At 35.5% G+C, this 21,185-nt stretch overlaps 1 protein-coding gene across 4 annotated transcripts in view; it reads left to right on the forward strand.

Annotated features, from left to right (window-relative positions):
- The window catches only part of RYR2 (ryanodine receptor 2), a 379,393-nt gene that overhangs the window by 96,869 nt on the left and 261,339 nt on the right, over positions 1 to 21,185 (forward strand). For all 4 annotated transcript variants that reach the window (XM_058020341.1, XM_058020342.1, XM_058020343.1 and 1 more), the window contains exon 3: positions 16,135 to 16,239. In XM_058020341.1, the coding sequence (XP_057876324.1) occupies positions 16,135 to 16,239 (105 nt within the window). The remainder of the gene's footprint in view (positions 1 to 16,134; positions 16,240 to 21,185) is intronic.

Raw genomic sequence — 21,185 nt, forward strand, 5'->3', positions numbered from 1 at the left:
CTGTGTCCCCTCACAACTCCTTGTGACCTCAGCCTGCTTGCTGGTGGAGAGGGTTGAGGACCAGAAAGGTCTTGACATTGAGCAATTTGCAGCCTTGCACTAATTGACCCCACATATTGAAGAGCAAGATAAGAGATAAACAAGACATCAGGTCTAAATTATGTGTAATTTTACTAAAAGGAGACAGTCCTGAATATAAAACGTACAGGCTTTCTCAAGATAGACTCATGACTACCTCATCTGTAGAGACAGAGCTCAATATTTCTATTTCTATTTCAATTTCTACCAATTTCAAAGTAAATGTGTCTCAAAAGGGATCTTCTAGGAATCGGTTGGAAGTGTCAAGTGTATAACAATATTAGATTTATAAACCATCAAAAATTTTTAACATTGAAAAAGCTGTAGCAGCAAGAAAAAAACAAGGAAGACATGCTGAAGACAAAATTTAAAATGCTTACTTTCCTTATCTCATGTGGTTATTTCTTCAGCAAGTTTTGTCATATATATAGCATGAATTTTTATTTCATGAAGAAGAAGAAGAAAATAAGGGATGGCTGTCAGGAAAAAAAGGCAAAAGCCTCATTGTCGTGGTTTGACCCCAGCCAGCAGCCAAAACCCACACAGAGTGCCTGCTTACTCCCCCAGTGGGATCAGGGTTGGGACCAGGGAGAGAATCAGAAGGGTAAAACTGAGAAAGCAGAAAAGGCCTTGGCTCTGTGCAAGCCCTGCTCAGCAATAACAAAAACATTTTTATATTATCAACCCTGTGTTCAGCACAAATCCAAAACACAGCCCTGTACCAGACAGTGGGCAGAAAATTACCTTGACTCCAGCCAAAATCAGCAGACCTGTAAACTTCTGTTTAGGCAATTGTCTGTAGGTAATTTTGCTTCATCATTGCTTGCTGTACTTTTAAATTCATCTCTTTTATTAAAACATGAATTAACTTATCTCAAGATCAGTGAGATCTATTTCTTTACATTTGAATGTTGATTGCTGCTTTCTTTATATAAACATATTGGTCATATGAGGAAGTCTATTCATTAAAAGATGATGTTGTCTTGCTTGGGAAGTAATTTTTCTTTAGACTTAAATAATGCATGGATTGCTGAAAAGGAAACAAGGTGGAACTGCATTTTAACAGCTTCTGAGAACTATTCCTGTCCGTAGTGCAGAATGAATAATATGAGCTCTGGGTCAGTCACAAAGGTGGTGTTGATCCCTTGTGAATGACTGCAGAGCAGAACACTGAAAGCTAAGTTATGCTTTTCTAAATGGCATAAGGGTTTGGGTTTTTTCCCTGTTTTTATGGCAGGTGGTAAAATCATATTCATTTCATTATGCCCTGAGGTATGGCCCTACTTTACATCATTAAAAAGTACTGATAAAAACTATGTGTGGGGCTTTTTTCCCTCTTGAAGTCTCTGTAATTTGAACTTGAGAGAGGGGAGGATAACATAGTGAGGGTTTTTGAAGGTCTAAAAAGGCCACCCAATTTTTTTTTGTGGTTTTTTGTGTTTTCCCCTTCATTTGACTTTGAAGAAGGCAAGAAGGCAGTGCAGTGTGTGATCCTAAGGTTTGATCTTTTTTACATGTACTAAGTTTCAGTGCTGAGAGCAGAGTCCAGAAACTGATAATAATTCTATTTGTAAAGTTAAGGAGGTATTTCAAATGGAAGACTTTGATAACTTATTTTCCATTTTACTTTTGAAGAGTCTCTTCTGTATCAGAGCGGAATGGTTCTTCAGATTTGGTGTATGCCAGTTGGTTGGGAATTCTGACTCCATTATCCAGAGTATGTCAGTGATGCTCTATTTTTTGTTGGCCCCTAGATGCTACTGTTGTGTAAGGGAGTAGAAAATAAAGCCTGATGGTAAGAGTGACACATGGCTTCTTGTGCTGACAAATAAAAATAATTAGATTTTTTTTTTTTTTTTTAGTCAGATGAATTGGCTGGAGCTGGACAGGTGACTATGCTTAAAGGGAAGAGGACAATGTGGGGAGGGGAACTGGAGACTGTTATACCTGGCACAGACAAGGCTACATGGAATTATGATTCTTTAGGTATTTATGCTAGCTGTTTCCATGCCAGCAGTCAAATTATGTATGGATGTGTCTGGAGAAGGGTGTCATCCTGAATGGTGGAACATTGGCCTGAACTCCTGTACCCTGATTGCCTCTGGGAGAAAAAAATCTTTTCTCTGTTTGTCTTCCAGAGTGTATGATCTGAAGGCAAGGGTTGCCTTCTTTTTTTGTCTTTTACAGCAAACGTATTCTCAGTGGCCAAGACAAATAATCTGTCTCCAGAGAGACTGAGTCTGAAATTCTCTCTGACAGCTGAGAAACAGTATCTGCATTGTGCACAGTTTTTGATTGTGTAAATCCAAATAGATAAAAAAGCATGTGTTGTCTATTAACATATGGATGCAAGCAGATACTTTTTGAGCAGTTAAAAATTTGGTCCGTTCTCAGAATTAGATCAGTATTGTTTGCTTGTGTTTACATTGGGTCACTCTGTGAATATGTCATTTAGTAAGGTGGTTGGTAGAATTTTTTTTAATGTAATTGCTGTGGTTCATTTCTGTACATGAGTTTCCACTTCATCCTTTTCTAATAAGTAAAAAAATTTGTCAGGGCTTTGTAGCTGCACCTCTAGGGCCATTGTAATTGCTTTTGTGTCATATTGCCAAAATGATTATTCACATTTAATGATAAAGATGGCATTTAATCGTATGTAATCTTATGTTCAGAGGACTACATTTAGCCAACTTTGACTAAAATTGGTGATTTCAATAATTTAAATGGAGAGAATTTATGTGTATTTGCACGTTACTTGGCCTACTTGACATACATAAATTAGACACAGAAACCAACATAAATGTTTATTGAGATGGAAATGAAATAATTTAAAATGAATATGAAACATTTGGACTGTGAAAAACACTGTCAGATCTCCATGGCTGTAAATCAGCAATGGAAATATGGCTTTTATATCAGCTGAAAATTGTGGGCATTGGTACTAGGTATAGTAATACAGAATATTTGTACTGTCACCTGTAACTCAGGTAGTTTTTAAAAAGAAAACAAAATTGTGATATCAAGCAGGTCACCACAGACTAAACAGTGTAATAATCATAGATCCAATCTGTGAAACATTAGTATTTTCATTTTTCATTATATCTCCTGTTGAAGCAGATATTTGAAGTTTTAAATTCATACAGGGATGGATTATTTCTGATCTTAAAGAAATATTTTTATCAAATCTGGTTTTGCCTGAGATATACATTGAGGTTTAGCTTAATAAGACATTATTTGCTACAAAATACGAATTTAAAACTCTTCCTGTCTTCAAACTACATTCATGAATGGAAAAGAGTTTATTTTTAAATGATGCTCACTCACTTAATATTTTTAAAAGTAAGACATTTTTATAGTCCAGTTCTCTGGTTTTGGGGATAACCTTGAATGCTTAATACTTGTTATTTGGAACCCATGGAGTTTTATTATAACACTTTAAATGTATTGTGTACTTGGGATTTTCTAGTCAAAATGTATTTTAGAAATATGTAAATCGATAAAGGACGTGGAAAAACAGCTCCAAAGGAAAGTTCTGAATTCTTAAATATGCTGCTAGAGTTCATGACATGTAATCTGAACATACAGTGACAAAAGATGAAAGATAGAATCAAAGTAATATTGTAGGTGAGTTTAGTTGATGGTAATACTCCAAGTGATGGCACTGAATGAAAGGATAGTACATATGATATCTATGCATGCATCATTTCATTGTCTGCTATCAACAAAACAATGTAAGAAAGATTTCTAAATCTCATTTTTAAAATATTAGTGAATTGTTTCACACTAATAGTGACATAGACCATCCATTCAAGAAACTTAGCCCAAAGTTATAAAATTTATGAAATTTAATGAACAAAACATGAGTTGTAATTTCTCCAGATGAAATGTGGTTTGCAACTTTCATCATTATCTAAATGTATGTTGAAAACAAACAAACCCTAAATGTTTACAAACCCACATATAATGTGGCTGTTTTGGGTCTTTGTTCTTTGTGTAGGGGTTTTTTTTGGTGTTTGTTTTCATTTGTGTTTTTTTTTTGTTTTTGTTTTTTTTTTGTAGAACAGATGTAGGAATTGCACTTCTGGTCTAAAATAAGTGAAGAAAACCTGAAAAATCCCATTAAATCAGTTTTCCTTTATAACTGTATATCCCAGTAACTGTTTAGGCATCTTATTACTTAAAGATTAAAATGTAAAAAGAAGTAGATATTATGGTGAAAAATCTTGTCTGAGATATGGCTGTAACACAAGCACTGTGATCAGATGAAGTCAGATATGTGGTGTACAGTCCTGTAATTGGTTTGGTAAGTTTCTAGAGGCTTCTAAAAGCCTGCCAGTTTGCTGTGATTTATTTTCTGAGTCCTAACATTTTTAGCTCAGTTCCTAATAAAAAGGAAAGTTGCTGTCATTGCATGATCGGTTTATGTATTTGCATTTTGAACAGTCTGTTCAAAGCAGTGCCTTCATCCAAGTGCACAGTTGATGGGTTCCGATGGTTGGGTTTGGCTTTTCCCCCATTTAGTATACAAACCTTGTGACTCTTTAATAATCTTGGGAATATATGTTAAGGACTGCAAACAGATTACTCGTCTTCACCAAATGCAGTAACTGTAGTAAAATACAGTAAGAAAGTCATTGAAAGATAAATAAGTGATATATAGAGGAAATCAAAAATATTTTGAGGTAGGAGTTCTTATTTGGGTACATTCATGTCTGATGCAAGTTAGAGTGCTGGCTTTTCAGTGCAAGCTCACCCCAGAAGCTTCAGGCTTGCTGCCTTACCCTGGGAAACTGAACATCACAAGGTTACACAGCTGGCATGTTCTGCCAAGTCCCCTGGAGCTCAGCATTTTAAATATTTTCTCTGAAGGGTTGGAGGGAAATGTACTTCATTAGTACATGCAGAGTAGTTACAAAGCAGTCATTTGAGTTTTAATTAGACTGATATGTAGCTACACATCTGAAAACCTGAAAAAACATTAACAAATCTGTGTTTCAAGCTAAGAACACATAAAAGTATAAGTGCTTATTTTAAGCTTTTTAGATGAATGTTTGTCTAAACAGCAGTTCCAAATTAGCTTTGTACCTTCTTTGCACTTTAAGTCATGGTATTGCTGCTTTGTACTCAGTATTTTTAAGAGCTGTTAGTCTAAATTTGGTTCAGCAGACTCCTACGAATAATCTTAGCCCAATGGGCTCTCAGAAATAAGGGCAAAGAAATGTGGCCTAATAATGAGTAAATCTGTGTTTGAGGTATCTAATATTGATCATATCTGAAACAAAATGGAAAAAAGAGTATAAAATATTTTTTGTTTATTTCTTAAGACGTTTTGAGACAGACCTTTTGGGTTGTGATTTTCAAGATTTTAGACTTTACCTCCTGTTTACTTCCCCATGAAAAAGGAGGAAGATTATTTGTGCTTTTGTAGCAACTGACGAATGTTGTAGTTTGCTATCATAAAAAGAATATTTTCATCATTAAGATAAGAGTTTTAGTTTATAAATAGTCTGAATTGGATGTGGGAAATTGGGCAAGTGGAAGTAGTTTGGAGTTTGAAGATGTATGCTTTGTGACCATGTGTTTGAAACCCAAATGCAAGTCGTTTTAGTTACTTTGCTAGTGCTGACTGTTGGGTTACCATATACAAATACAAGATTAACTTTTTCTGGTTTCACAAACAAAAGAACAGTTGCTTTATTTTGCATTAAAAAAACACAGGCGAGATGGTAAAATAAGTTATTATGCTCCTGAAGATTATGCGTAAATGCTCAAGGTTACAGTTCAGGCTGCTTTTCCTGAGTGTTTAATTGTTTTTGAATAACTGCTGAATGTCTGCTGTTTGTTTGAAAACCTGTACGTAATAGAGATGAATGTGAGTATGTGAATAATGCTAATGGATTTTATGGAGCTTTAACTCCTTCCAAGTCTCTTTTTCTTCCCTACTGGATATAAAGAATATATTTAGAAGTGGGAAGTTTATTCCATCTTCCAGGTATTTGTACTCTTGGCATACTTACGAAGACACCTTGCACAAAAGTGTTGCCTTTTCATGAGCAATGACTTTTTACATGTGATTAAAAATCAGGAAACTATTGTCACTGGGCTAATTTCAAACATCTTATACAATGTTCCCTTAATACTTCAAACTCTGCTTCTATCCCACATCTAAATGTCTTTTAATGATAACAGGGACTTAGGAATTTCAGGTTTTCTTGTGTTTCTCCTAGTATTGACCAATTATATTTGCGCAGTACAAAGTTTACAGCTGGCGATAAGGCAATTGACAGAACTGCAGATCAAAATCAAGAGTTGTTCAAATAGCTTTAGATAATGTAGGATGAATTATTTTTGATAGTTTAAGATCCTTTAAACAGCCAAGGTATGTATTGATCTTTAAAGAAAACAGCAGGGACAAGCTATTTCTACATGAAGGAAAATTGCAAATCTGTGACATTTTGAGTACTGTGAGAGAAAAAGAAACAGGGCTGGTGCAGGACTTGCATGAGAAGTTTGGACAGAAGTCCCAGAAAGCAAACAAATATTCTGCTCAGTGCAATATGAAATATGAACTGACTTTCTAAGAAACCATTTGAGTGCCCATTATTCAATAAATTAGAAAGCCCATCAATACAGAATTTCTCTTTCTAGTGTATGTAAGTTGATTGAGTATTAGCAAATAAAAAGGCCAATAGAAATTTAAGTCAAATTGCAATAAGGTCTTATTTGTAAATAAGAAGCATGATTAGCTATTTTAAGAATAAAGCTTAATAAGCTTTGAGTGCCATATTTGATATTTGATTTGGTTGATCTGAAGTACGCTAGCAATAAATTAAGCCCCTTTGGGCTGATACATTTGAAAAATGCATCATAGAATAATGACAATGTAAGTCTTCATTAGCTCAGATTGGCAAAATAATTCCTTTTTGTCTTGCATGTTTCTGGCCAGTTTATTACGGAGGTGATACACATACCTGTCTACATAATTCTTACTAATTTTTTTTTGTCTATTGAAAGGAGAATTCCTTAGAATAATTAATGAAAAAGAATTTTGGTTATTTTGAAGAACTTTCAATTATGTGGTATTTTTTTGTCTTTTTTTTAGAAAATAAACCAATACCAGACAATTGAAAGGTCATTTTAAACCCCAGCATAGACAGGGACCTGAGTAAGGGAGTGAAACCTCTTTCCCTGGGTAGCTGAAAGTTAAGGTATTGGCAAATTGAAATTAGAACCATCTAGAAAATGATATGTGCTTGTGTGTGATAGGTGTCTGCAAAGTTCTGTAGTTATCTTTTTATCTGATGTCAGAACGTGAAATTTTGAAAAAGAAGATCTTGACTCTGTGATAAAGGAGGAAACTCCAGGTTGGTCAATGATATAAACGAATGCCATATTCTCAGGGAGGGGTGATATCTGTGAACTTGTTATACTCCTCCTCATTATACTCCTCACTGAACATGTATTCAAGTGTAGCAGGAAAAAAAAGTCCACAGGTTGTTTAGGTCCTTTAGACTGTCCTTACCATATCTAAATTTTTAAGCCTCTTGCTTTATTGCTTCTTGCATAATTCACTTCTGAGGCAGGTGGGAAATGCATGCGGGTATTTCTGTCTAGACAGTAGTTTGTGGAAGCTGTTTGTTCTGTGTGTTACTGAATGATAAGTAAAAAATTATTTAAAGCACCATTTGGTTTTATCTTAACAGCTTAGTAGCAATATTTGGACGCCCTAGACCAAGAAAGAACAAAATTTGAATATTACAGACAAATTACTCTTGCAATTGTTTTTTTTTTGATTTGGTAGTTAATAGGGCTGTATACTAAAACAAGTGTTTGTTTTTGCATTATGCAGTGGATGTTCAGATGTAGTGCCACGCCCAGGCAACCAGGTGCTTTATATACTTAGACATTGATACATAAGCCACAGTTTCTAAGTGTACACGGTGAGCTTTTTTTTCCAAACAGATATTTATTCCTGAAAGTATTATTGCACTTTTTATCAGCAGTGGAACCTTGTCAGTATAAGTCCTTAATTCCCAGGAATTTTCCTGGCAGGCAGTGTTTGCTTTTAGGACTTTTCAAATCCTTCTGTCCCTGGCCCAAATCATCTGCTAGAGTCTCTCTTGAACTGCAAGAACTGCATTATTAAATATAGATTTTTTTTTTTTACCAAAAAACTTTCAATATATAATTCTGATTGATTTGCTTTAGTTTTCAGAGGTGGATGTATATATCTTCTAAGGTAACGTATTTTTTTTAAATATAATTTTAAACTGTCTTTCCCAGGAGAGAGGTGATGATGCATCTCCTTTCCTTCATTTAAGGGCAAGTCAGAGGTGAATCAGAGCGTAAACTCCCAGTGCCCCATTGAGCAATATTTGATTTTCTTAGGTACACAGGTTGACCACTGATTTCAGCAACATACAATGGAAAATATAATAGTTAAAACTTACAACAAAATCCTTAAAAGTTAAAATTTGACGTCTGTTATGTTTTTTAGTCAATAATTTATGAGATAAATAAGCAGATTTTACTTTTCTTAGACATAGTTTTCATGTTTACTGCAATGTAGATTAATTGCTCATAACAGTTGGTATTCTGGGAGGATTAGTGTTTATGTTATTTGGATGTACTTTTAAATGTGAAAATTCTACTGTGAAGATTTCAGATATGGGATAAATGTAACAGTAAGAGAATCTCAGCAAATAATGGCCTATTGGTTATTATGCAGGGCAAGAACTTCCACTGACACAGGTCAGGCTGTGTCACTTATTACAGGCACAAAACATGTGCATGTCTGCCCTATTTGTTTGATCCTGAAAGGTTACAGGGTTGCTACTTAGAAATATGACTGTTGTAATGTGTTTGGTTTATATTAAATCTGGTCAGGGATTAGGAAGATTTTCCTTTTGTCTGTCTGGTATGTTTTTCAGAGAGGGACAAAATAGTGTTTTATAAAGGTCATCTTTCTGATGCTGTAAGAATTAAGGGTAGAGTGCTTCCTTCCAGGTTCTAAAGCAACCGTACCCTCCCATGATAATAATCATCCTAGATTTTTCCATTATTCGTTGCAGTAGCTACAAATACAACATAATCTCTGAGAATAAAAGGGAACGTTAAAGTTTTGAATTATACCCATAAGATTAGCATAAAAAGATAGAATTTTCAGCATTAATATGAAGATAAACAAACCATGTTTTTGTTAATTTGGATGTGTGCCTAGACCCTCTGTAGTGCTGTTGATCCTATAAGCTTTTCTTATTTTATTAATCAGCATGAAATTTTCCTAATTACCTTAAAAATGAACACATTTTCACTGCACTAGGGTGATACACTATTAATTAAGTTCATCTAAGCTTCTGGCTACAGCAGCAAATGTTGTTGATGGGAGTTGAGCTGATTGACCAAGTTTATCCATCAATGCTGCAGTGTAGTTGTACGGCTCCTTACCTAATATCACTTATATCTCTTGCAAAGACCTTTAAATTTTCAAAAAGGAGATAAAAAGGAAAATGCTCTCAGTAATGTAGATATGTGGGACTTATGTCCTTAGGTTAGAAAGGAGACTAGAGGGAAGAGAGGGAGGGTAAGAGGAAAAAGCCTCTTTTCCATTTAAAGATGGAATGTATGCAGCCCTTAATCTATACAGAAAGCAAATACCTTACCAGGAATTACAGCATCCAAGTGATTAAGATAGTCTTCTCTGTTAATAAAATGGCCTCAAGACCTTTGACAGATTTCAGGATCAAAGCTATTTCCAAAGAGCAAAAACTGAAAAATTGTAAGATGAAACTCTGTTTTCAGCATAAAGGAAAATACTCTAATTGTACTTTAGTAAGAATATCTGAAGTAGAAGTAGATTTCTTATGGATTTTTAAAGAAGATTGTGAGAAGGAAAAACCCCAAGTAGTAGTTTCCTTCTATGCTTTCAAGTTTTTACAGATTAAGTTTCAGGCACACAGACAATTTTCTTTGCCAATGAGCTCTGCTACACAGTGACCACCAGATGACATTTCACTCTCTGAAAATGAAAGTGGGGAAGGAGTTTTGTCTTCACTGCTGTGCAAACTCATAGAGAATAACAACTAGTTACTCCCTGTAATCAGACAAAAACTACTGTAGAGGAGTTTTTGATGTATCAACAGAAAGTATGCTCAGTATATCAAGGTTTCTTCCACTGCTGGTTTTATTCAGTCTAATACTTCCCTTATGGGAGGCTTCTGCACTTGGAGATCTGGACAAGATGGTGAACTTTCTATATGTGACCAGAGAGAGTATTTTAAGAAAATTAAAACAGTCAGTTGTTTAGGTCAGATTAACAAGGAGATCAGCATGTGGCATAGGCAACCAACACAGTTCAAGAAAACCACTGAGGGCATGGAGCGGTCTTGTGTTTTAAGATTTGAAAATGGAATGATTGCAATGTATTTGTGTCTGGCCTCAGCTCCATTACTAGCTGGTTTTCCCTGTTTGTCTCCTCCTTCCTTTTTTTTTTTTTCATTCTAGTCCATGTTCTGATTTTATCCTCCTGTCAGTTTCTAAGTTTTATCTCTGAAACATCTGAAACAATTTTCCTGTGCAAAAAGGACTCTTTTGATCTTTCAGATGTTAACAAGAAACTTTTCACTATGTGAAAATGATGTTTTTCAGGAAGTAAAACATGCCCAGATTTTTGAAGTTTTTCCTAGAAAAAAGTGTACTTGTGACAAAAAGCCACTTCCTTGGCAAGCTGCTCTTCCAAAAACATGAGGACATTATAAGTTTTAGGTAGAGTAACATGAAAAATTTTCAATGCTGAAAATTTCTCTGCTTTTGAGGGAGAAAACTGCTTGGGATGGAATGTCCTATAAAAGCCTCATAGAGAAACTGATGGTTTCAGACTGAAATAGTCAGAAGCAGCTGATAGCAAACTCTCTGTAGGAGGTGTCCAGGCAGCCTTCACAGTGTGCTCATGGTAAACACACGAAAGTTTGACACTGCTCCTGGAGGACAGTGGGAGGGAGCAGACAGAGTTATTTGGCACTCTACAGAACTGAAACTGTAAGGCTCATAGTTCATTCTCTGTCTTTTCTGCTTTGGGATTTGATGAGTATGGTTCATTCTGTTTGGCTGATGGGACTTGGTTTGTCAGACCCATATATTTCTGTTCTGGGTCCATTGTTTCGATGACAAGCTTGAAAACAAGGAAAGCTGGGCCTTCTATGTAGAGTCCTAGAAACAGAAGTTTTTCCTTGGTTATATTGAGTGTGTTTCATCACTGTCACCAGACAGAATCTCATTTAAATAGAAAGGGCTGCCAGAAAGATAGAGATGTATAAATTGAAATGTAACTTGAAAATAGCTGATGGGTTCAGTTTCTTTCAGGCTACTCCCACAAATAGTACTACAGATGTTTTGCTTAAATTCTGTACTAAAATGAGTTTTCTGAGTCCTCCTACTTGGATTCTTGAGGTTAGGCCTCTAGTAAATGTGCTAGCATTAAAAAGAGTTATGAACACCCACATCTCATTTTTTGACATCAGGCTGCTTAATTAGGTGATTGATTAGGCACTGATGTGTGAATTCTCAGTATACAGTTAAAAACGAAATGCCTGTAAGTCCATTTAATTGGGAATTGGGTTAGAAAAATAAGAAGCTTGCAAATATCTAGGAAGACAAGTAAAGCTGAGGTGAAGCTGCCTATTCTTAGAGACAGAATTCTGTTTGCTGATGCAATTTATTATCCTTCAGTCTTGTACTAATATTTATGAGAGGCAGAAGTTCAGTTTACATTCACAAGATTATATGCAACATATTATTTGAGCAGGTTGTGCATTCCAGTGGCTTGTTAGCACTGTGTGATTGTCAGAGTAATGACAACAGCACTGAGTTTTGTGTGTCAGCCTCTTGCTTTCCTTGGAGTGTGTAAATAGAAAATCTCTAGAAAATTAAACTGAGGATAATTAATACATCCAGTACCCATGATTCACCTGTGGGTTGGAATGCAGTTAGGGTTATTTTGAAATATATTTCAAAAGCTTTACTTGAAACACCTTTTTAATAAAGGGTATGATTATCTAATTTGCAAATCTGCCTCCCACAGAGTAAAGCGTGGTTTAATATGCAAATATTACTACAGAAAACTAGTGTCCACAATAAATGTAGTTTAAAATGACAGGAAGAATAAAGAATTCACCAGTTTTCTAAATAATCCAATAATTACTTCAGTAATGGGTATGCCTTAAAAATTCCAGATGACTGTTACATTTATTTTAACCTCTCTAATTTTGCTGATTGGACTGTTACAAGCCATGATGAAGGAACAATAGAAAAAAGGTAATAATAATTTATTGCTTTTCTCCTAGAGGTACTCAGCATCCTTTTGAAATGCAATATACAATTTCTATTTATGTAATAACATTTTAAAAAATTGAACTGCTTGCATATTAGGCTGTAATTATGACTGAGTAAATTTTCTAAAAAGAAAAATTGATAAGAGGGCAAATCTAAACATAAACTGGTAGCCAAATCAGTAATGCTTTAATTAATACTGAGATAAACTGGAGTTACTACTATTTACCTTATAAGTCAGCGAGTATATTTTATATTCAAACTGATTTTGCAAATGTGTCAGAAATGAACTGAAAATAAATTGTATTGAATACTGCCATTGCTTATTAGAATTTTCCACTGATCATATGAACTGTTACTGCAGCAAGTATAAATATGATGAAAATTGGTGGAAAAGAAGGTTGAAGATTGCCAATATGGTTATTTATATCTGATGAGACCTCTGCTTTTGAGCTGATCAGTGTTTGGGGTTATAGTTTGTATTCTGTTATCAAAATAGAGATGTATTATTTACATTTAACTGTTAGTTAAACTTGGTAATTTTGATGTTTATTAAAAGTGCATTTGTGGGTGGTTAGACAAGTAGCAAAATATTTTCTTTAAAATTATTAATTATTTAATAGTGTGTTTATAGTCTAGCAAAGCAGTCACTGAAATATCTGCCAACACATTTCACCTGTCCTCAAAAAAGCCTGATGCTGACAAAAAATTGCTACAGGTTTTCCTTGCAGCCGCTAGAATATGCAGTTGCTCTCCAGGCTGGGTACTAAAATGTGCTATATACTGTGCAGGAAAATATTTTTCAGTAGAGAATGTTAGACTGCCATAGAATACCTTTATTTTTCATATGCCATCCTCTGTGTGTGAGATAATTTGACAGAAAATTAGATAGATAATCAGAGGTCTGGCAAAGACTCTGGTTTCTTTTCTCCTTTTTATTTTATGCTTTGAAGAGATGGAAAAGACACTTGTGAATAATTTTTGTTATATTTAAATGACAGCTTTAAAATTACTTGGAATTACTGTCTTTGGAGGGGGCTATTCAAGAGAGGAAACTTCAGTCTGTGTCTGAGGCCCAAAGCCTCATTCTTTAAATCTGTAGTGGTAAAAGCATCAGCATTGAAATAAAGTGTAGAGAGATGAGCGGAGCTCTAACTGAGCTAAATACATTGACAGTTCTGCATCTGTCTCCTGTTTTTCCATGCTTTGATTGTTGTACGTGCTGGGATTGATGCAGTCATGCCTGTTGGATTTTCAGTCGAGCAGAGCTGGCTGAGGAAGTGTCAGAGAGGAAGGTCTAAATCACGTGCTTCCTGCAAGCATCAGTAGGTGCAAAGCTCTTAAGGGAAAAACATTTCTCTCTGAGGGCCTCCAAGTACCCAGGAATTCATGCAGTGAAGATGAGGTAGGATAATGTGCTCTCCCTTTTGCCTCATAAAAAACAACCTGTCTCTAACATTTTGCTAGACTGTAAGAACACAACACTTCTTTCACTTAATTAAAGCTAAGCATCTCATACATTTCTCCTAATTTATTCCTGAGCAGCAAAAAGTGTGCCTTACTCATTTGCAATGAGAATAGCTGAAAAGTGTTCATTGGGACTTCATGCCTTAGTTTTAACGGGTAGGAAAGGAAGTGCTCATGGCGGTCTTGAACATAAAGGAGAATGACATTGATGAAGGAAAAGTGTCCTAGATATGTTGGTTTGATCAGTGTTTGGAACGATGCAGGATTTTTGATATTGGAGAGTATATAAAATATTTGATATGTCCAAAATTGTATGTGTGAGACACGTTCTGCCAGCAAAAATGCTACTTTAAATAACAGCAATAACAGTGGGAATATTGTTAAGGAGACTTGGTTTGGTTATAGATGCAGACAAGTTAGCCTTGACTCATTTCTGAGCACAGTGTATGGAACATTTTTTCTCTTTCGTTTGTACTCTTGTTTGTCAGTTTAACTGGGCAGACTGGAGGGCGAGCTGCACTCTTAGGCTGTGAAACTTTCTAGACTGGAAAACTGTCCTTACATTAACTGAGTAGAAGCAGCAACTTGCAGCCTGAGATCTCTGAGTGCTCTCTTTCCTGCTTTGTAACATAAGGGCTAGTGATGGTGCTTACATTACAAGGATGTTTTGAAGAGAATCTAATTGGTTGTTTGTTGGCCCAGTCTTACCATTAGAAGCACTGTTGTAGTGTCTGACTAGCTACATAAGAAAAAATGGTAACAAGAACACTGAGACATAATGAGAGACCTGATTCTGAAGGAGTTGGCTGAAAAAATATTTCATGCCAAAGTATCATTGCATAAGTCAGTCAAAACCCATGCAACAGAAGAACCTATTAAAACCTTTTCATCTGGCTGAAACTTAAAGTACAATTCTACATTAATTTCATTGAAATATAGGTATTGGAAAATAATGAAAGATCTATTATGCATTGAACAGACCTGAATTGCTGTGTTTAGTAGGGATGAACAGAAATATAATAAGCTAGTAAGATTGTGAGGGATTCTGAGAAAACAAACTTTTGTGGGGGGGGGGGAAAGATTTTACAACTAACTTTTACAATTTGGCCTTGGAAGTTGCCTCTTCACTTTGAGTAAGTGTGCAGTTTTACAGCTTTAGCAGCAAAAGAATTCATGGTGTAAAAAACTGAATTCCAACAGTCAATAAAAATACTCCTAAACTAAAATATGCAACTAACATGAAAAGAAAATAGAGAAGGGATGCAAAAGAATTTCTGGAGGCAAGTAAAGGTGTGTAGGAGTTGCATGTTCTATTAACAGAAGAAAAGATCCCCACATAAAATCTAATTTTACTTTGCTACTTTGTAACTTAGACATTGCTATTACAAACTTCTTTCAATTTTATATGAATTTTTATGATAGTCTGGGAAATTAACTTTTCAGTAGTTCAATGATCTTTATTTCAAGCATGTCAAGTTAACTAATAATTTTTGTAAGACTTTTTAGTTTTATCCCAGTTAGTGCAGCCTATAGTGAAGTATAGTGCCCTGCAAGGCTTAGAAGCTGCTGGCTTGGCCTTGATACCTGGTGTCCACTACTTCTACTATGAAAATTCGTCTTGACCTTCATGATAATCATGAACTCTGGCTAACTACCATAGCCTAAAGACTGAATTTGGTTTTCCTCACAATCTGAGCATAATGTCTGGGACACATGTTCCATGTGCTAATGTCCAAGCAGACCCATCATTGCTTTGCCTAGGAGCCTTTCCACTCCCAGCTTTTTTTTTCTGATTTTCTTTGTACAACTTGTATTGCTGCTCCTATTTCTTCCAAGGACCACATCCAAGAAGAGTCTACCTCTATTCCCCTGTAATCACTATTAGATTTTTAAAGAGAATTGCAAGATCACTCTCCTCCTCTCTGCAGGCACACAGGGGGAGTGCACTAGCCCTGACATTCATGGCGATCCTCTGCTGAACTTGATGAAATTCGTTGATTTCTTCTTTCATTGAGAGTTTCTTTCTTTCTTTTTGATGGGACCTGATTCCCCAGGTATCAGCTTGCACATGTTGAGCAGAGCATTGCTTCCCTTTACTGGCTAAAACTTAACTGTTGCAGCCCAGTATGTGGCTGGATTTTGTAGCCTCAGAGATTTATTAGGTCTTTCAGATCCATGGATGGTGAGGCAAAATAGAGCCACTGGAGAGTGCTACTCATCAAATGTGTTACTAATGTGATCTAATGGTTCTCTTTTATCTAGAATGTTCCACCCGATTTGTCCATCTGCACCTTTGTGCTGGAGCAGTCTCTGTCAGTCCGGGCCCTCCAGGAAATGCTGGCTAACACAGAAGAAAAGGCAGAAGGGGTAAGTTATTAAATATTCACCTTTCTTTATCTTGCAAAATAGTACTTTTTTTCTTATGGCAACACAGGTTTCATGGCTGTCACATGCTTATAGCATGATTGTGCTGAATTTTCCTTCTTTGCTATGGGAATGTCTGTATTTTTTGGAAGTTATAAGCACTTGCAGTGTCCACTGAAGCTTGCTAGAGTTGTAAATTCACAATTTCAATGTACTGTGAGTCAGTATAGAGTTACAAGGGTGTTTTAATTTGAGAATGTCATATAAAGCTTGATCACTTCTTCTGAACAAATAAACTTTCTGAGCATTCCTGACTATATTGGGTGAGACTGTTAAAAGGTCTTAAAATGACTTGGATGTATGCTGGTTGTGTCTGGAAATAATCAAACTCATGTGCATGCCCTGAGCTAAAATATGCTGTGACAGACCTTTAAGCTGAAGATAAAATATTATTGAGCATGGTGGGCAAGAAATAGCAGTCTGGAAGATGAAGGATATAGGAATTACTTAAATCCTATAAGAATTATTACTATTATTCCTAATAGGAATTAATTTTTTGACTAACAAATAGTTATTTGCAAATAAATCATAGTGGTGTAATTATTGTTCCCTGCAGTGCAGTTAATTTGATTTGTTATGCTGTAATTGAGTGCTCCATATGCACCTTATAGTGTTCATCTGAATGCTATGCTCTAGCTCAAATCCTGTTAGTTTTTGAGGAAGAGTGACTGTAGGCATAGGAGTTATACAGGCAAAAGAGAAGTAGGTGTTAACCATAAGTCCATCGGTCAAGAAAGCTGGCAGGAGATAAGCATGCCTCTGATATTTATGGGGATGCCTCAAGAAACCAAACTAATGTACAGTAGTCAGTCCCATGAAATGCCGGGCACTTCGACTGAAACTGGTATTTGGGAAATGGAGTCTGGGAGCAGGCCCATGGATGATCCAGAGTGTGTTCTGCAGTGACAATTTGTGACAAGAGAATGACAAGCATATCTGAGAGAAGAGGTGGTACCAGAGTAAGCAGATACAGACTTCTTAACACCTCTTCCCTTACTTTGTGAATAATGAAACCAAGAGCAAGCAAATTCGCAGGGAAAAAAATAAAATCAAAAGAACAGACATACACAGGCATAATGTCAAAAATCAGTCAAATCCCCAGGATGTACAGTGATAATTGTGTATGACCATGTGTGTAAAGTAGAGCAACAGTTTTCTTTCTGTTTATTCCCGACAGATGTGAGCAGGGGCCTGAACTAAAGGAAGTATAGGGGAATGTGTGATAAAGTAATGCTATAGGGCAGAATGCAGTGAATGAAAAAGCATTCAATTTTTGAACATGAAGTACTGAAACTTTTTTTAAATCATAAAATCAACTTGCAGATTTTCTCTTGCACTGTCTTTAGCAGAGTGCTGGGGCCATGTGTTAGGAGAATATTTGCTTTTAATACAGAGATCACACCCAGAGAACTTTGGAGAATGAACAAACCTCTGCAGAATGATCAGACAATGTGAGCTTGGGTATTCTGCTGGGAACAGGGCAGACTTAAGAGAGCTTTTTAGGGGCTTTAGGTGGAATATTTGCACTAGTTCTGGACTATTTTCTGCACTTGATGTGAGTAGAAAAAGATTTTTGTAGGACACCCGGACCAATGAGACCTACTATGTTTGGTGGTGATCTGGTATTTTCTGGAAAAAATTACTGATGTTTTCTGTGCACAACCATGAAGGTCAGAATTCTGGACACTTACACCCCTGCCTAAATAACACTGATGGGCAGCTGCTCTGGTCTACAGTGCTCTGTACTCAAAGGTCTTCTGAGATGTGCACAGGAAAGATAAAGCAAAGTTCTGAGTGTGGTCATCATGTGGCTCTTGGCTGTTTACAAAGTAGTTTACTGTGCTCTCAGCACCTATTAAATGGCAACACTAGCTGAAGATACAGCTATACCAACAGAGAGAGATAGTGTTCAGTAAATCATAAATATATTTCTACTACAATGGCTTCTATAGAAAGGCATTAGGAATCTGCTTGTGTCTCTTGCATATTAATATACTAATATTAGAGGACAACAATCTTGAAAATAATGGTTTGTAGATGAACACAAGGTCATGTTTTCAAGGTCTATACTTTTCTTTTTAGTAAGTCTCTGAAAGCCAAGATGGTACTAAAATGAATGACTATGTACTTGCTGATAAATTAATAGAACTGACATTTGGTATCTGTATGTGCTTTCTATGAAAAATACATAAATTTTGCCTTTGCATTTATATTTGTAAGTCATAGGCCAGGTACTTATATAGACAGCATCATATCTGTTTGAAGCAACTGTTAAAAAGTTTTAAGATACAAGGTAATTTGTCTTGCCTGAAGCACTGCTGCCTTCCTAGAGAAGCATGAATTATTTTTATTAAAATAACAGTGCTTCATTTAATTTAGTAGAAGAAAGTATAGGAATTTTTTGAGAAATTGTTGCTATAAACTGGTTTCAGTGTGACCTCAGTTTTCTAGTGGAAAGAATCCTGCAAAAGGAGGTCTTTTCAGTCCTCAGTTACTTTTCATTGCATTAGAAATCATTAAGATGCTGTGCTTATTATATGCAGAGTGCTAGTTTGCCTTTTGTATTGTGTAATCTCTTGAATGCTATGTTTATATAATAGGTATTCTTGTTATATAACAGGTAAGTTAGCAGTAATATAATGGCTGAGTACTATGAACAAAATCTCACGCTGACTTGAGTCAGAACAATAAGTAGCTTTCTTGTGCCTATGAAAGAATAACTGTGTGCACTTACTGGGTTTACTGCTATTTCTCAATTAGTGTGCATTAAAGGTGCAAGGTCTACTCTGCAATAAATACCTACATTTTTAGTGCAAGAATCCCAAAATGAAAATTTCCATACTTTGTGAGATCAGTGATCCATCTGAATATACCTACTTGACTCTTCTGAACCAGATAAATGCTAGTAACAAAGGCAATAGTGAAAAATCACTGAAATTTCCTTAGAAAGAATGTGTGTAGTGCTCTGTTTCTTCTAGGCACTGAGTAGTTATTTTGTGCTCTGAGGTTTCATCATTTCCCTGTAAAATAGTATGGTTAGCTCAGACAATTTATTAAAACACTGACATTCATGGCTTGCTTGAATGGTTTTGGTTTCAAAAATAAAACGACAACCTAGTTTATTTGCTTAGGCAGCATTATTTCCACTTTTCATTTTAAACAGGTATTTTTTTTATATTTTGCTGGGTGTGGGGTGCTGCATGTATGTACCACTTTCATCAGTTCATCAGCAGGAAAGAAAGAAAACACCAAAAACTAATAAACCAGAAATAGATGAGGGAAAAGAGATGACTCTTGTGGAGATGGAATAGTAAATAATTGTATAATGAGGAGTATCATCACATAGTCTGGGCTATGGTGTGTTAGGCAAGCAGAATTACAGGTGCAGAGTCCTAAACAAGGGTGACCTACAGCCTAGGTATTATTTTGTAATATTTTTGGCTCATTTTCTTAGTGTAACTTTTTATTATTAGAAAAGCACACATAAGATGAAGATGGAAGTCCTTATGTTTTTATAAAGCATTTAAGACCATAAAAAGCATTCAGGCCATCTATTCTTCGCCTCGTTGTTATTTCCAGTGAACCTTCTCTGGACCCAAGTGCCTTGTATTTCACTAAAGCTCATTAGTTAGAGTGATTCACCTGAGAAGGTGAATCTATTGCTTCTGGAGTAATTTAGGAATGGTCATTGCAACTTCTTGGAACTATGTTTTTCTTCTGATTCTTTTTCCTTTGATTATCTTTTCGGGTAGTTTGATTTTTTTTCTTTTTTTAAAATAATTTAAATCACATCTTTCTTTTCTAGATTCAAGACCTCTATCATCTAGTACTTTCTTCTTAAAGTAAAAATGATTAAATACCATAATCAAATCAGTTCCTGGAAATTTTCCCTAATTTTCTTAAGAAGTGAAGCCTGGCCATCTATCCATTAGTGGTCTTGAATTCAGCAACTTCTGCAATTTCTAGACAATACGAACAATATTAGAAACAGGATTAGGTAGTTCTTTCAGATATGATGAATATTTGGTAGGAGAAAGGGATCTAACTTTATATATCCTATAAGAGGAAAGGAAGGCAGAGTTTTCTCTTTTACCATCAATTGCTCTTGTGCTGTTGCACCTTCTGTACAGATTTTTTTCACTGAGAAAAGGTGTCACAAGGACATGGGAAGGAAGTTGCCAGGTTTCAGGTGTGAGGGAGTGATTTATAATTTTGTGGCTTCTTTCAGTTTTGAGATTTAAATGACTTTTTCATGAAAGTTAAGCAACAGACCTGTACATTATATGCTGTTACCTGTTTCACATTTTATGACAAGGAGAATTATTTCCCTTTTTGCTGCTCTATACCCAGTAAAAAAAGGTATCCAGAAGAAAAGATATCCAGACATATTTGACATGGAAGAATGCCAGGTATTTACTTAGTCTCAGTTGGTTCAAAAATGATTAGGATTTTGTCTGAAAGGTTTTTCTTTTTATATAATCCTCAAGCAAACATGCTGCATGAAAAATAGGTATTAAGATAAAAATTTGCCAACACGGTGTGCAAATTAAAATTAAGTGTAAAGTAACCTTCATAAAGCCCATTGCTACTAACTATTATTTGAAATATTTCAGAGGGTTTTTCATATGATTAAATATGAATTATTTTTTCTGGTGGGACAATCTGAGTATTCCAAACACCATTACTCTCAGTATTTATATAAAAAGGGGCTAGTTTGAACTTTCATTCTATTCTAATGCCTTTGTTACTTCAGAGATAAAAACCAGTTTTGTGTACAGTGACTAGGTACAGGAAATTAAGTTAGTTTGGCATTTAAAGGAAATTTTTCTGTAAGTGAGCAAGCACAAAATCATCTATCATCTGTGTTGGCTGGAAAAAAGAATTCTTGT

Source organism: Melospiza georgiana, chromosome 3 (genome assembly GCF_028018845.1).
Source record: "Melospiza georgiana isolate bMelGeo1 chromosome 3, bMelGeo1.pri, whole genome shotgun sequence".
Classification (NCBI taxonomy): domain Eukaryota; kingdom Metazoa; phylum Chordata; class Aves; order Passeriformes; family Passerellidae; genus Melospiza; species Melospiza georgiana.